The sequence below is a fragment of the Amblyomma mixtum genome, chromosome 4 (genome assembly GCF_055824585.1).
Source record: "Amblyomma mixtum isolate Tamu chromosome 4, ASM5582458v1, whole genome shotgun sequence".
NCBI classification, from domain to species: domain Eukaryota; kingdom Metazoa; phylum Arthropoda; class Arachnida; order Ixodida; family Ixodidae; genus Amblyomma; species Amblyomma mixtum.
The window spans coordinates 59693945-59710925 of record NC_143015.1 but is presented as its reverse complement, the minus strand read 5'-3'; the positions used below and the strand labels follow the sequence as shown (position 1 = coordinate 59710925).

General features: G+C 47.1%; 1 protein-coding gene across 1 annotated transcript; it reads right to left on the bottom strand.

Moving 5' to 3' along the window:
* Positions 1 to 4487: 4487 nt before the first annotated feature.
* Positions 4488 to 6682, bottom strand: LOC149346571 (uncharacterized). Its single transcript, XM_089586504.1, has one exon. It carries the CDS (start codon positions 6384 to 6386, stop codon positions 4488 to 4490), a length of 1899 nt encoding a protein of 632 aa, XP_089442630.1. The 5' UTR covers positions 6387 to 6682.
* Between the last annotated feature and the right edge of the window lie 10299 nt (positions 6683 to 16981).

Here is a 16981-nt window from a genome sequence, read left to right as displayed (position 1 = left end):
AGACTGCGTCTCGCTTCCCATAGTCTGAGGGGTGGGCGTCTACTTCGGGCGTTGCTGTCGTTCTCCTTAGACTTTTTGTGTATCGTTGTCGCGTTTCTCTCAGCATGCCGCTCCATTCCTCCAGTGATTGGATACCGCCTTCAGATTTGTTGCAAGCCCCGCGAAACGCGTTCCAGTCAGCGATTTTCGCCTGTCCAAACTGGCGTCTTATGGTGTCGGATGCTATTCGTGTCCGCAGGATAAAGTGATCGCTGCCTAGATTTTCCATCATGTTTTCCCACTGTGTCTCCCTGCTCTTCCTTACGAAGGTGAGGTCCGGGCATGTGTCCGTGCTCACGCTATTCCCAATTCTCGTGAGGGTCGCAGGGAAAAAAATACAGGAAATGCTGACTCCTCCCGAAGCACAGACGAATAATACTAGCACGGTCGATTCTAGGCAACCTGCGTTGCCAAAAGGGAAGGGAAGTTCCGCGCGTTAAATCAGGATGCGATGATGCGAAAACAGAGTTTTTTGGTTGGCAGTCATTCGGTAAGCACATATGTGCTCCAGAATAAGCAAATGAAAATTAGTGGTGAAAAATGAATAAGATCGATAATCTGAGAAAGGCTTGCGCATGGTAGGGAGCCGCTAGGTAGTTGGGGCGGGGACGCGAGTACTTATTTTTATGGGGTTCTAGCATTGAATTTTGAACTGAGAACCCCCCGGTTCTCAGCAACCACTCTGGTGCTCGAATTTTTTAGGGTGAAATGTTTGGTAAATATGTATATGACCCAACTTTGAGTAGAAGAAAAAAGACCTTGTGCAACTGCGCTCTTTGGCCACGGATGCCCTTGCGCCATAAAAACTCATCACCCTCACAAGCTATAACTTTAATTGGTAGCCTACACGGCCACCGCAGCGCGTAGAACAGCTGAGAAAGTTCCTGAAGAACAAAAGCCTTCTTTAAGGAAAAAAATGCTATCTCAACCTTCATACGAATTTAATACCTCTTTTCATAGCTGGGGAGGATAGGGTTTATGCTTTTGTAAAATAAGGAAACAAAAAACATACTAAAGAGATTTCTTCAATTACCCTTCCCAAAAAGCCTCGAGAGGCATCCATTACAGCGACTAACTAATTAGGCTCTCCTCCACGTAATCTAGGCCCCCAGAGTAACGGCTATATCCGGCACTTCATTATTCCTAGGAACGCTGCATGCAGTTTGTGTCCCTGCCCCTTCATGGACCAAGTAGGGAAGTGTTTCACAGATCCCATTTTCCAGCGAGTCGGCCTTCCTCCGTGTGTCACAGTTCAGTGCCAGATTAGATGACATCTCTGAGATCCAGCAATGTGCCGGCGCCCAATTAGTACAACCTAGCCTGTGCGCCTCACTGAGAACCTTTCAATTATTTGCATACTTCTTAAAATGCTCGTTTCCTCCCCCACAGTAGTGCACAGTGAGTGAGTGAAAACTTTATTAGCTCTAGATTCGGATTGTGTTCGGCGGTTTTGAGATGGCTTCGTCCATCTTGCTCAAAGGTCGGTTGCCCTTAGTCCAGGGCTCCGCTGGATGCTGCTGCCAGTTTTGCTCGCCGAATCAAACCTTCTTGGTCGATCCGACGATCGCTGGAGAGCACTCCCTCCCATTGCTCCGCACTCGGGTTTGTTATCACTGGTACCACGCTTATCCTCTGGCATGCCCACGTTATGTGGTACAGCGTGGGGGGTTCTTGGCACCAAGGGCATTTGTCATTGTATTGTGTTGGATATATTTTGTTGAGTACGTGTAGGTTCGGGTAGGAGCCCGTCTGTAGCTGTCTCCACGCGACAGAGTCCTCTCTGCTAAGGGAGTTGTCCGGTGGTGGATACCGCTTTCTGCAGCCCGTGTAATAATTTAGAATCGCCGAATAATCTTGGGGTACAGGTTCGTTCCCCTCGAGTTGTGCCTCTCTCAATTCATCGAAAGTGTTGTGTAGTCCTAGGGCTAGGAGCTTTTCAGTTGAAGTGCTGTGAGGAAGGTGGAGTGCGGTTTTGTAGGCTTTGCGTAGAATCACGTCCGCCTGTTGTACCTCACTCTTGATGGGATTATAGTAGGGGAGGCTGTATGTCACTCGGCTGACTACCAGGCTTCTGACCAACTTAAGTGTGTCCTCCTCTCGCATGCCATGACGTCTGTGTGAGATGCGCGTGATCATGCGGGCCACTTGTAGAGTGGATGCTTTGAGTAGGGCGAGAGAGTGAGTGCAGCGTTGGTTTGACTGTATCCACATCCCCAAGATTCTGATGAGTGTTTTTTCCGGTATCGACTTCCCGTCGAGGTAGACGTTCAACTTTAAGTCGTCGCTAGTGGGGACTGTGCGATTTTGTTTTCCTCTCCAAACTCTTAGGAGCTCTGATTTCTCGGTGGAGCATGCTAGCCCTCTTTCTCTGACGTAGTTCTCTACGCAGGTGGCTGCCTTTTGTAATTTCTCTTCTTTCTCTCCGAGCGAGCCTGTGTTGACCCAGATGGTGATGTCGTCGGCATACATGGCATGGTGTATGCCGTCGATTGCTTTTAACTGTTTTGCCAAGCCAATCATGGCTATGTTGAAGAGCGTAGGGGAGATGACCGATCCTTGAGGTGTTCCTTTATTTGGAGTAAGAAATTTGTCTGATCTGAGCTCCCCCAGGCCAATCGTTGCCGTTCTATTTGAGAGGAAGGCTTTGACGTAGCCGTAGATTCTCCTTCCGCAGTTCAGGTCGTTCATGCCCGTAAGGATAGCCTCGTGACTGACATTGTCAAAAGCCCCCTTGATGTCCAATGCCAGTATTATGTTTTCTCCGCTCTTGGGGACGTTCCCAAGTACTTCTTCTTTGATTTGAAGTAGTACATCTTGGGTCGATAGTTTTGCTCTGAAACCGAACATGCTGTGGGGATACAGTTCGTTGTCCTCCATGTACTGTTGTAATCTCAGCGTCACCACTCGTTCGTACAGTTTTCCTAGGCACGATGTGAGCGAGATCGGTCTGAGGTTCTCAATTTGTAGTTTCTTGCCTGGTTTAGGAATCATGACAACCTCCGCATGTTTCCACTCCTCGGGGACGGTCTCCGCTTCCCAGTGTTTGTTGAGAAAGTCCGTTAATTCAGCGACTAGCTCATCACTGAGGTTACGGATGAGTGCGTTATTGATCTTATCTGCACCCGCGGCCGTATTTCTGGTTGTGTTTCGAATCGCTGCGTACACCTCTTCTCGCGTGATGGGTCTGTCCAAGGTGTCGTTTTCACTTCCTCGATAGCGCTCTGCGTAAGCTGCTGGGTGTGTGTCCCCGAAGCACTTAACGCGTACTTTTTCCAGGAGTGCTGAATCTGGTCCCTTGAACTGGTGGATTAACCGGTAGATGGCTTTGTTGTTTTCTGCCTTGGTTTTTGTTGGATCTATGAGAGCCTTGAGTATATGCCACGTCCTCGATGTGCTCAAAGTTCCGTTGAGGGAGTCACTGAATTGTTGCCAGTTTTGCCTTGCCAATTGCGCCGCGTACTCTTCTGCTTTCGCTGTGACTTCTGCGATCTTAAGTTTTAGTTTTCTGTTGTACTTTTGTTTCTTCCACCTCTTGGTGAGCCCGCGTCTAGCTTCCCATAGCTTGAGCAGCCTGGCGTCCACCTCGGGTGTCTGCGTCGTTCGCGCGATTTCTTTAGTGTACTTGCGCTGTTTTTCTTTCAGCATGTTTCCCCACTCTTCTATCGATTGGATCCCTTTCGCGGCGAGATTCCCGTCGCATGCCTCGCGAAAAGCGCTCCAATCCGTAATTTTTGCCGATCCCAGCTGGCGCTTTAGCCTGTCTGAGGTTACTTGTGTTTTAAGTATATAGTGGTCACTGCCCAGATTTTCTAACAGGTTCTCCCACACTGCCTGTTCCGCTCCCCGTATGAATGTGAGGTCGGGGCAGGTGTCGTTACTGACGCTGTTTCCGATTCTGGTTGGAGTGTCTGAGTCTGTGAGGAGGGTGCAGTCAGTGTTTTCTGCTGCCGCTGCTAGTGCTTTGCCTTTTGGGTTAGCTGTTTGGTATCCCCAGCTTTTGTCCATGGCATTGAAGTCTCCTAGTATGATTAGCGTGTTGTTTTTTGCTAGGTTGCGTGCGCCATGGAAAAGTTCATGGAATTTTGCTTTCCTCTGTTTTGGAGGACTGTATGCGTTCACAAGGAAGATGCTGCCCCTCTTTCTTTTCTTCTTTGGTATAATTTCTACTATCACGTGTTCTACGTCGGTGTCGGCAATCTTGTCATGGTTTATGGCGATGAGCGCCTTACTGACTAGGGTTGCCGTTCTTCCTTTCTCTTGAGTCTCGTAGCACGTATATCCTGCGAGTGTTGGCGTAGTGCCCGTCTCTTGAAGCGCTATGATGTCGGGCGGTGCTTGTTGTGTATGAATGTGTTGTTGGAGGAGGCCCTGCTTCTTGCGGTAGCCTCTGCAGTTCCATTGCCATATGTCTAGGGTTTCTTTGTTGCCTGAGGTTTTGTTGGCCATATTTAAGCTTCAGTGTTGTTTGTGGCCGAGTTGGCGAGGGCTGCTAGCGCGGGCCGGTGGTAGGCCTTTTCTCTAATGTTATCGGCGAATTTCTGTTTGCGGATGCTGCTCCGGAGTTCTGTGACTTGTAGTTGCACTTGTTGCATCATCTGCTGCATCATCTGCTGCATCATTTGCTGGATTTCTGCCTTAAATTGACTGAGATCCTCGTTGCCTGTTTGCGACTGGGCTTGGGTTTGTAATGTTTGTGGCTGCGGAGGGCTGTTCGACTTAAGGTCTCGTACTGCCTTCGTGAGCTCTGCTATTTTGCGCTCTAGCTCTGTCTGCCTAGCGCGTGATAGTTCTAATTCGCGTCTCAGCGCTGTTTTCTCCGCGTCCTCCTGTCTAGGTTGGTCGCGGTTGCTGTTTGTGTTTGTGTTCTGTTTGTTAGTTATCCCTCCCGAGTGCGGAGCAAACCAGGGGTTTTCGGCTCCCCAGCTCACCTTGACGCCGCCGCTCTTTCGGGCTTGCTTCTGCTTGTTCTGCTGCTGCTGCTGCTGCTGCTGCTGCTGCTGCTGCTGCTGCTGCTGCTGCTGCTGCTGCTGCTGCTGCTGCTGGCTCCCTCCCTTGATGGCCGGGGGTGGCAGGGGCGGAAAGGACCGTGACCGGCTCCGTGAACTGCTCCGTGACGTCCGGGATCTCGAGCGGCTCTGGGAGGACTCCCCCTCCGAGCTGAACCACCTCGGTTTCTCGCCACGGTCGTTCCGGCTGCGACGTCTGCTCTCGCGTCCGCCGCCGTTGTTGCCGCTGTTGGCCTTGCCTCGCGGCTCCCTGGCTTTCTTTAATCGGTCTTGACACTCCCTCGATCCGGTAGCGTGGTTGCCCCCGCAGATCAGGCATCTCGGGGTACACTGGTGGTCTTTTGGCGGGTTTTGCATCCCGCACTGTTTGCAAGCCTTGGCGTCCGGTGTGGGGCACACGTCGGAGCGGTGACCTTGTTGGCAGCAAACGTAGCAGATTTGCCTTGTGGGCCGATACGGGTAGCACTTGTACTCGGCTCCGCAGTAGATGACATGTTTCGGTGTTATGGGTCCGTCAAAAGTGATGACAGCTGTCTTGGTCTTGCCTAGTCTTCGAGCACTGTGGATGGTAACACCCTGTGTGCGCGTCCACAAATCGGCTTTCAGTTCCTCCGGTGTCGCTCCGGGGTCAACTCCGTGTATCACGCCACGCCGGGTGTCTTCCGGTGCGGCCACGTAAGCGTTCACGTTGTATGAGCGTCCTTCGATCTTGAGGCTAGTGATGCGTCTCGCGAGCTGGGCGGCCTCTTCGTTCGGCGTGCTCACGATTATAATATTCGATCCTGTACGGAGCCTGGTGATCAGGTCTCGTCCTTCGAACTTGTTGCTGCATGCCGCGGCTACGGCCCGGGCCACTTGGAATTGCTGGAGCGACTTGACTACAAGTCCCTTCGGTCGCAAAATAATCTTAAAATCGTCCCTGGGGAGCGGGGGCAGCCTTCGCCTGAGCTGCCGTTGCGTTCCTTTCCCGTCTTTTTTCAGCGCGCCGGCAGCTGGAACGCCAGCTGTGGGCGTAGACGCCGGGGATACCCCTCCGAGGTCACCTTGTGCGGCCGGGGAAATTGGGGCGTTTGCCGCGGCGTTCCGTCCGTTTTTTCTCTGTCGCTTCTTTTGGCGTTTGGTCAGGGCCAATTCCCAATTTGCCTCGTCTTCTTTTTGGGTGTCTTGCTGCTCCTGCATGGCGGATTCCTCGATTCCCCCGCCTGCCGAATTCTCGGAGTCGGAGATGTCGAGGAACGCGTCGTCCATCTCTTGTGCTTCTAGCAAATTCGGGGCAATTCTGCTCGTTGAGGGCTCAAAATTTTGGTATTCTGCGGTGCGGGAGGCGGTTCCAGGCTGCATCGCGGTTGCTCAGCGGGCCTGGCTGCCCGCGAACGCCCGTAGTCGTGCTAAGCCTAAGCAGGCTCAGCGGCGAGCGTTTCCCACCAAAAAGTCGCCCGAGCCACGCGGGGCTTCAAAGTCCGGTAATATTGCCAAAAATGGTCCTACCGTCTTGAAACCGGTGTCCGGGTGATCCAGCTTGTGAGTTCTTTCAGATCCAACAAAACGTTGGTGGCCCAGTGGGTCGAGATAGTCCGTGGGGATTGAAATCTGCGGAGCCCATGCGACGCACGTCCGCACTCCTCCGCTACCACAGGTGGTCTACAGTAGTGCACAGCCCACACACAAAGGGGAGCCAACAAACCGGTTGTGGCATCTCGGCTTTCCCCTAGTGATTATCGCGACAGTCATTACGATGCGCCGCCGCGGTGGCTCAGTGGTTATGGTGCTCGGCTGCTGACCCGAAAGAGGAGGGTTCGATCCCGGTCGCGGCGGTTGAATTTCTTTGGAGGAGCAATTCTAGAGGCCCGTGTACTGTGCGATGTCGGTGCACGTTAAAGAACCCCAGGTGGTCGAAATTTCCGGATCCCTCCACTACGGCGTCTCTCATAGCCTTAGTCGCTTTGAGACGTTAAACCCCATAAACCAAACCCATAAACCAAACCAGTCATTACGATGCACATCCGTTTTTTCACGAAATCTGAGCACAACGGATTTTTAATATTCTGCCTAACCTGCATTATCTTTTAATCAACATTTTTTTTCGGCTCGTTTTTTCACCGTGGCTAACCTCTCTTCAGGATCAGGGCTTTTGTATGGGATAGCTGGTGCGTTGCGAAATTATGGAAAACCTAGTGCGAAGGAAAAAGTTGACAAGATGGAACGCACATGGCAGTCCTTTCGTGAGCGTCCCCTCTTGCGCATGTTCTGGCGCTGTGTCTTGCAACTATCTTCGGCTGCTGGCTTTCTGTGCTGTCGCAAAGAAAAAAAGAGACACCTCCATTAGATTAATTAACAGCGCGACAGGATATGAGGTTGGGCTGATTGCAGCAGGTTCAAAATTTGAATTCGTACTAAAAGCGGCATGGATCGATCTAGCAAACAGTCTAGAACCTTGCAAATTTCAGTTCCAACACGTCATAGGTGTCTGTAATTTAAAACTGCTCATAGAATACAACATTTATTTAAAGTATTAAAAGATAGTAGCCTTTCGAGCAAGCTGAGGTTTTGAAAACCTCTCTCCCCATATAAAGCTTTGTTCTCAGTGTAGAAGATTGCGGTAGCAAAAGCAATGCTTTTTCATTACCAAGGGTTCAAGTTAAGTCCCTTAGGAAAGTAAGGCTGCAGTACTTACTTACAGTCGAGCACCAGTACATGTCCTAACCTTATCCTTCGAATTCTAGGTGCATTCCTTGAGTTTATAAACATAAAGTGGTATCGTTATTAAGTATTGTTCTGGCTCTAAATAGGCCTGCAATCATAACAGTCTGTTCGCTTAATCCTGTTGCTGAAGCCATCCAATTGAACCATTTTCTGGCTCAAGAACAGAATGTTTTACGCATTGGTTTTTACTAAGACCACGGGCCCTCGGTAAGTTTCTGTGGTCTTGCTCTAAAAAAAAACAATTACTGCTTTGGCATCTTCGTGAACTGAGGTAAAATATGACGAGGCCGAAGGCGTCACTAGTCTTACTGAAGAGCACCAGACGAAGTGCAGGACGCGTTGAGAGAAAAATGGTCTCAAAATCATTATAGGAAGAAATCTACGGAGGAAAACGTACAAGCCGTGATACCAGAAGAAGCTATTTTTCGTGTATATAGAGTCATATTTTCTTTCCACTTATACTTCACATCTCAATAACTAGATTTTCTTTCCAGGTTTTATTATAGTAGTCGATCGTTTTTTATTAGCACGATCGATGTGGAGGGGGCTTTCATATCTGAGAATGCCGAACAGCGTGCAGCGAAAAAGTGAAGCAGAAGGCAGATCATCGTCAGTAAAGTTAAAAACATAATCAGCTCGATTTATCTCTTTAAGGCAGGCTACGTAGTGGCCGAACTATCGAGGATACTTCAAAGATAAGTTCTCTTGCCGAAACGTTGGCTAAGAAAAGTGAGCACCCATCCTCGACATTTTGTCTGTTTGTTTTGTTCTTTAAAGCAGCTTGTTTTCCTTCTTTCTTTGTAACAGACAAAGAAGAATCAGTGTGTAAAAAAAGAGAGAGCATCCTTGCCTAATTTCTTAAGGGTGCCTGTATTTGTTCGCGAATTCTATTGCTACTTGTCATCTAATTCAGTTACCACTCTTCCTGCGCTTCGGAATGTAAACATATCAAATGCTTCTGGGAAGCGAAATACGTCCATCAATGCCTCGTTGGGTTGTTCTGAAGCAACTCGAGGCATTAGCCAAGCTGTTTTCGTGGAAGAGCTCTATGGGTAGGGACGCGAGCTCTATGCGCGCAAGATCAAACACCCTTCGGTAGAAAAATTGATATCCCAAAAAGTTTCTATGCTTTTCATGATACGTCACGATTCACAGTATCAGTGGCACCTCCTTTTTGCTATCAAGCAGCTTTAGCATTATTTCATAGGCAATTTTACAGCTCTGGCTGGTAATTGCCTTACGTTACAGGCATTTGTACTAACAGAGCTATTTCACCCAAATAAGGAAGACTGCCCCATAATGATTGTGGTGCCTCTAGGTGAATCCAATATTAAGTATTCTGCTTTTGTGATTGTTTTTACCATGAAATGTGCATTACGCTAAGAATCTGACCTTCCACCTATGCACCGCATGGAGCGACGCATAAATTACCGTGCTTACTAGCACTGGTGGTTTCCCGGCGCATCCAGCATGGAGATCGGATCTTTGGCCATCAAGTCCACCTTATTGTCTCGCTGAAATACATTCTACTCAGTAATTAGCAGGAAATATTTTTTACGCCCTCTCTCTTTCTCTGACACGAGCCTTAATTCAATTAAGTTGTGAGTTCACATATTTCGATGCCGTTGAGCAAGCGTGTCGTGTCGGTTCCCGTGTCGGTTTGAGCAACAATTACGTTCAGTGTAGTGCTGATGCGTTTTACTTCGGCAAATAGAGGACGTTTCGTACTCTCAGGTATCGTCCAAACAAACGGCAGACAATATGCATGAGTGTCAGAGGTCCCAAATGAAAACAAATTAAAAAGACTGGTATTAAAAAGGCTTTGCGTTCTGCTTTTTGTGCATAGAGCTGCGAATAAGCGGGCTTGTGAGAACAGCGAAGCTGGTTTCGTGATTATTTGGTCCCTCAGTGTCATCCCGCATGTCATTTAGAAATTATGCGCAGAAATATCTGTAGGGAGAGTTGTTACCGGTTTAAAATCAAAACCACAATCGCGTATCGGGTTTGGTTTCGTTAATGTTTCTTTCTTTTACGATTTCTGCAAATTAAGCAGCACAAGACTGCAGCTAGTTAGTATTTGAGCCATTTTTTATTCAGGAAGCAAATACCGGTCTCTCATGATAGTGCGACGCTGAGTAGTGCAGCAAGACGCAATTCATGAGTGGTAACTGTTATGCGATGAAACAGGAATGGTAATGCATCAATGTTCATAATCTGAAATGGCATCTAAAGCTTTGATGACATCATTATTAGGCATTTAAATTCGAGCACAAGATTGAAAGGAACCAGAAACTCAAACACTGTATTAGAGAATCATGTGTTAAAATTGACTTTGCATGCATTTCATTCCTCTATAAAGCACAAGTAAACCTCCCAAACTTTTAGCGATGTGCAGAGAGCTGCGCAATAATTTGAGCACTGTGTCACATACTTTTCCCTCCCTTTTCCAGCTTCGCCGGTCTCTTAGCCTTTGATGGCAAGCTGAATGAGGCTGAAGAGAAGAGCGGGAAAGAATTATCGGGCACTTCAGCTGCGTCTTTAGGAGTAGAACGCGATAGCCTTAAAAGCTCCCTGACCTGCCTAGGGTCTTGTGAATACTCACGCAAGAACTTGCTTTATATTTCCATCTGCGTTAACATAAAGTCCCGCCTAACCAAGCTATAGGACCGTGTTTGCGTGCCCTAGAAAAAGCATGTACGACTTAGAATGTAAGGGTGCAGCAGGGTTCGATTCCCCCTAGCCTGCCATCCGATTTAAGAAGCCTGAGTTTGCAGCTCCTCCAAAATTATCCATAGCACGTGACGTCGCACAACCCTACGACCAGTCTGTGTCCGGCCATATCCGATGCCAGCTACCACATGCCGGATACGTGCCCGTGATTAGTCGCTCCCAACGCCGACACAGGATTTTCTAGAGAACGGGGCCTTTGACGCTACCGCGTCAATATGCCTCTTTCTTCCCGGTGTCCCCGGAAAGTACAAGACAGAGGAACTTCGCCTCCGATCAGACTTTATGCCGATAAAGAGATTAAAAACATCCCTCTCTGCATCATGAAGCTCGGCTTTCGTGGTCTTTTATCGCTCGTCGGCCACGACGAACTCATCCCAGTACTTAAACAAAGCAAAAGGAATGACAAGCAGTGAACAGAACCCCCCCGCTTAGTAGGTATAGTACAGGCAGATAGAGTGCTGTAAACAATTTATTACATATTAAACAGAGGAACAAATACACCCAGCGCCCCCATAAGAGCAGTGGCGAAGGTGCCAAGGCAGCAGGAGCCGCATAAAAGCCGTCTTCCAAGCTGGCTAGATAACTGAACGAATCGGTTGTGAACCAATCTTACTGCGTCATGTAGGCGTTCAGCAGGCCCAATAGAGATCTCGGAGGCCTTTTTTTTAATCTGTTCTTCCAATCTTTTGTCGCCAGTGGCTTTACTTCTTATTTCCAGAGAGGCTGTGTCGTACTCATGGATGTTTTCTGTGCGGGCAAGTAAGAACTGAACAAGAACAGAAAGAACGGAAGGTTTTTACGCCTTTTGCCACCGCTTCGGCTTCCGTGTCTTTGATGCCCTAAGTCGCTGGAGGCAGTTGTGTCCGTTCCGCCGGTTGTACCCGCACTGTTCGCTGCGTTGCGAGCGAAGGCAGCGTACGCCGCTCACTTGCGGTCTGAGGGTGGTGAAAGTGGGAAGCTGAAACAAACTCGGGTGCTTGGCATTCAGCTGGTTCCCGCAGCGCAGGACATAAAAGAGGTGGATCGTTGCAGTGTTTGTTTTGTGTGTCGAAGCGAAACGGCGGGGTTCGACAGAAAGGCAAACATTGGAGCAGAATGCCAGGGAAAGGAAGCGGTGGGATCGCTGCGCTGAGAAGCTAGGCGCCGATGTTGGTAAGCTGGGGTAAAAGAAATCTCCAGCAATTTCTCACCGGCTGCTTCCTCGTGTGCCTGACTTCAATGCATGCTGGAGCCGACAGGTATAGGAAGCGTTAGAGTGGATTCACCATGCAGCTCGCTTCGAGGTTATAAAATATGGAGTAGATCGAACGGAATTGCAGTAACTTAATCCTCCAGCTAAAGGAGGTATTACAAAATGTTTACACTATAGAGCTATATTTACCAGTCCAGCATTGTTAAAATGCCATAAACAGTCAATAACGGTTATAGGTGTATATCAGCTGCACAGAAGCACGTCCCCACTACAAGCAGTATTATGTATGATGTATTTTATATGAGAAGATAAAACGCGCGCCCTTTGCAATTTCGGCAAGACTTCTCACTGTAGTCCAATGAATCCTATCAAAAGTATTTGAAATCGCTAAAAACACACCTACTGCCCTATAAATGTGGTTCGCTGCACACGTATGTACTAGATCTACGGGGCAATTACGAGTTCACTGGACGCCCGTTATTTGTCGCGACAACAAAGGCAGCGTTATCGTCCGTGTCGTACACTATTCGCCAATAGTATAATGGAGAAGAAAATGTAATGTCGCAAAATCCTATGAAGCTCTAGAGGATGGACACCTGGTCTTCAGTATTGCGGTAAGAGTCCACTTTCAATGATCCATAGGCGCTGAAACTCCCCTGGACGTCCCGCCGATGTCCTAAACGTCCACAGGACGTCCAAGAGAGTTTCAGTGACCATTGGGGAGATTAAATGTGTTGTGTTGTGTTGTGTTGAATTTATTGGCGCATAAGCAGCTAAGGCTATCATGCGCCAAGAACAAGGTATGGAAAAATTGGCTTGAGCAGAGTTTGAAAACAAAGTGGATAAAAACGGTGGTGTAAAGGGCCTAAAAGTTATTTTTACTAACTAGCTGATGAAAGACAAGAATTTTAAAAATGTCTGAGAGCAGAAACTTTTAAAGGTTGGGTCGCCTCCGCAGACATCCTTGGCTCGGCAAGGATTTCGAGGCTCCCAACAGCTCAGATAAAGACCTCAGCCTCCCTCTCATGATTGAGAAAGTGGCTGAGGTGTATAACTGTATGTAGTGAAGCACAGGGTGAGTAAATTAGAGTTTGTGAAGAATACTGGCTTCCCTTAAAAAGCTAAAAACATAGGGTATACTGACAAGTGCATCTTCGCCTAAATCAATGCTGGATGAAAAGGAATCTGTTCTTTGCAAGAGGTAGTAAAATGTTTTTTCCTTATAGATTCAAGTTCCGTACATGAGAATAATATGTGGGTTACTGTTAGTTCATCTCCGCACTTTTCACAAACAGGTTTGTCTTCTTTTGTAAGTAGGAAGTTGTGTGTGAGATGTGTGTGTCCAATACGGAGACGGCATAAAATAACTTCGATGAATCGTTTTTGGTGTGAGCATGATTTCTATTCGCCTAGGATGGGTTTTACTAAATGTAGCTTGTTATTTCTTTCAATATTCCATTGCGACTGCCATTTATTTCTTAGCTTGCACTGTACCAACTTCATACAATCATTGTAGGGGATGGCCGCCGCGGTGGCTCAGCGGTTATGGTGCTCGGCTGCTGACCCGAAAGATGCGGGTTCGATCCCGGTCGCGGCGGCTAGAATTTCTTTGGCGGAGAAATTCTAGAGGCCCGTGTACTGTGCGATGTCAGTGCACGTTAAAGAACCCCAGGTGGTCGAAATTTCCGGAGCCCTTCACTACGGCGTCTCTCATAGCCTTCGTCGCTTTGGGACGTTAAACCCCATAAACTAAACCAGGGGTTCTCAAACTAGGTTCCGCGGAACACAGGGGTTCCGCGGGCTGTCTTCTTGTGTTCCGCGAGAACACTCACCGGCCCTGACCCGGCAGCTGATATGAGACTGGCTCTGAGTGCTACTGAGCCACGCTTTGACTTGCTCTTAAAAGGGAAGCAGTACCACCCATCACATTAGTATTTGTATTAATCTCTGCAATAAACATTTAACTTTTGCAACTCTCTCTTTGCAAAAATGCACTCGACAACATTGCTGGTAAGTGAAAGCAGGGGGGGGGGGGGGGGGTCCCTGGAACTTATTGAAGGCTTTTGGGGTTCCTCCAAGCAAAAAAGTTTGAGAACCCCTGAACAAAACCAAACCATTGTAGGGGATGTTCACTTTCTTTATTTCTTTGTTCCGAGCTTTTCCAGCACATTCATCTGCTTTCTCATTGCCAGCGATTCCAATGGGGCTGGGAACCCAGCAAAAGTTTGTCTTGTCCCTGTATTGTGGCGCTTGTTATGTTGTGTATGATACCCCAATTAGTGGTGTCAGTGCATTGCTATGGTGAAGTGAGGTTAGTATGCTCAGAGAATCAGTGTAAATGATGCTGTTCTGAATGTTCTCATTTATTATTTTTTCTACAGCTACAGAGACTGCGTAACACTCGGCAGTGAAAATGGATGCACACTCAGGTAGCCGTACTATTTTTTCCCAATTTTTCTGAACGACAGCACTTCCGACGTAGTGTGCTGATTTTGATCCATCAGTATAAAATGCTTCGTATTTGCCGTATTTTTCATTTAGTGCTAAATATTCTTGTAATATCTGCTCATACGGTGTGTGTTTCTTCCGAAATTGTGTTAATGTGAAGTCGCACACAGATGGTAGGCAGTACCAAGGAGGGAGTGGATCAGGTTTGCGGGCAATATTAGGCAATGTGTTCATTATGTCTAGTTCTTGGCATTTCTGTTCAAAGCGGAGAAGAAGTGGCCTGATTGCGAGGGTCTGTTGGTAAATAGTGTTCGAGATGGGCACTTGGTAACGAGCGGGTAACAGATGTGTCTAGGCTGGGAACGGATCTTTAAAATGTATGTGCATGTGAGCATGGTTCTTCTGTCTACAAGTTGCGGTTCATTGGTTTCGACGTACAGGCTATTTATGGGTGACGTCCTGTATGCACCAGTTGAAAGACGCAATCCCAAATTGTGCACAGGATCCAGTCGCTTCAAGTACGATGGCCTTGCTGATCCATACACTATGCAACCATAATCTAGAATGGAACGTACTACCGAGCGATAAATCTGTAGAAGGCATACCCGATCAGAACCCCAGTGTTTGCGTGAAAGGACTTTCAGTATGTTCAGTGCTAGCGACGCCTTCTTTTTCAGTGCGTTTATGTGAGGCAGGAAAGTAAGGTTTTTGTTGAAAGTGATGCCTAGAAATTTGAGTTCCTTTTTTAAAGGCAGCTCGGTTTGGTTTAGGTGTAATGTTGGATTTGTGTGCAAGCCTCGTTTGAGTGAAAAAAGTAAGGCCACTGTTTTCTGTGGTGAGAACTGGAAACCATTCTTGTCTGCCCATGTTGCCATTTTGTTGATTGTAAGCTGCACTTGTCGTTCGCATGTGGATATATTGGAAGATGTGCACGCTATCTGAATATCATCAGCATATATTGAATACATAATGGACCTTGCGATTATTTTTCTAATAGAATTCATTTTTACAACGAAGAGAGTTGTGCTTAAAATGCACCCTTGAGGAACTCCATTTTCCTGAATGAAGTCCCTCGAAAGGGTCGAGCCTAGGCGGACATTAAATGAGCGGTTAGACAAAAAGTCTTTAATGGAGTTGAGCATTCTGCCACAGATGCCAAGCTCAGCTAAGTCCTGGAGAATCCTGAACCTCCAGGTAGTATCATATGCTTTTTCTAAATCAAAGAAGACTGCAAGGCAGTGTTGTTTGTGTATAAAAGCTTGTCTGACTGTATTTTCAAGGCGGACTAGGTGATCTGTGGTGGAGCATCCCTTTTTAAAACCACACTGGTGGATATCAAGAAGTTCACAAGATTGAAGAACAAAGCTTAGTCTTATATTTAGGACACTTTGGAAGGATTTGGCGAGGCAACTGGTTAAGGCTATGGGTCTATAACTGCTAGGAGAGGTTGGGGGTTTACTAGGTTTAAGAAACGGTACAATAATAGCTTTTTTCCAGGCCTCAGGTATTTTGCCTAATATCCAAACTATGTTGAAGGACCTTAAAAGTGCCTCTACGGCAGGTTGAGATAGATGGGCCAGCATTTCGTAGTGGATTTGGTCGGGTCCTGGAGCAGTTTTTTTACCAGCAGACAGTACTGTATTTATTTTTGGAGGGTAATCACACTGTTATATTTTTGGTTTGCACCTCCACTAGTTGGAAGTCTTTGTTTTTCAGCTGTGTTTTTGTGTTTTAAAAAAGACTGTATAGTGTGATGAACTTGAAATCGCAGCGAAATGTTCCCGCAGTATGTCTGCCTGTTTCCTTATGCTTGTCTGTGTGCCAGGTGTTGTTAAAAAAGGAATTGTGAAGGGTGAAAAGTTTCCATTTAATTTGCGAACCTGCTCCCACATTTTTGTAGATGTCATCTGACTGTTAATGGATGAAACATAACTCTGCCATGATGCTTTCTCAGCACCCCGACGGACGTACCGAGCTTTGGCTCTTGCCTTCTTAAAATTAAGGAGATTTTCATGTGTCGGATACCGGCGAAATTAACCCCAAGCTCTATTTTGTTGTTGTTTTTTGCTTCCTTGCAGTCTTTTGTCCACCATACTTTATGGTTTTGTCACACCGCTCCCGACGACTGAGGAATAGCTGTGAGTGCGGCAGTTATGATACAATTAGTGAACTCTTCGTTTATCTGGTCGATGGTGAGATTTTCTAAAACTATATCATCTAAAGTTGCCTTTTCTTTAAAAAGTGACCAGTCGGCGAGGTGAAGTTTCCAGCGCCGCGGTTTTGTTGGGATTATTTCTGGTGAGCAAGTTAAAGTGATTAGTATAGGGAGGTGGCCACTGCCATATGGGTTGTCAATGACATCCCATTTAAAATCATTAAAAACAGATGGTGAGCTAAAAGACAAATCTAAAAAGGTCATTTTCCTCGAGGCAGGGGAGCAGTAGGTGGCTTTTCCTGTATTTAAAAGACATACATTGTTTGTGAGGATAAAATCTTCGATTATTTGACCCCTAAAGTCACAGCGCTCGCTTCCCCAAAAAGGAGAGTGAGCGTTAAAGTCCCCAACTACTAGATACGGTCCTGGAAGTTCATTGATAAGTTCTTGTAAATCGTGGACTGTTAATGTAGAATGTGGAGGAATATATACAGAACAGAGAGGAATTGTTTTATGGCTGACGACACTGACCGCAACGGCTTCAAGTTTTGTTTTGAGTTTTATTTCTCGAGCAGGAACGCCGCTTTGTACGATAATCGCGACGCCTTCAGAGAGTCTATTTGCCATCTCACGATCGCGTCTAAAAGTTTTATAATGCTTCAGGATGTTCATATGTTGTGGACCTAGATTGGTTTCCTGGAGACATAA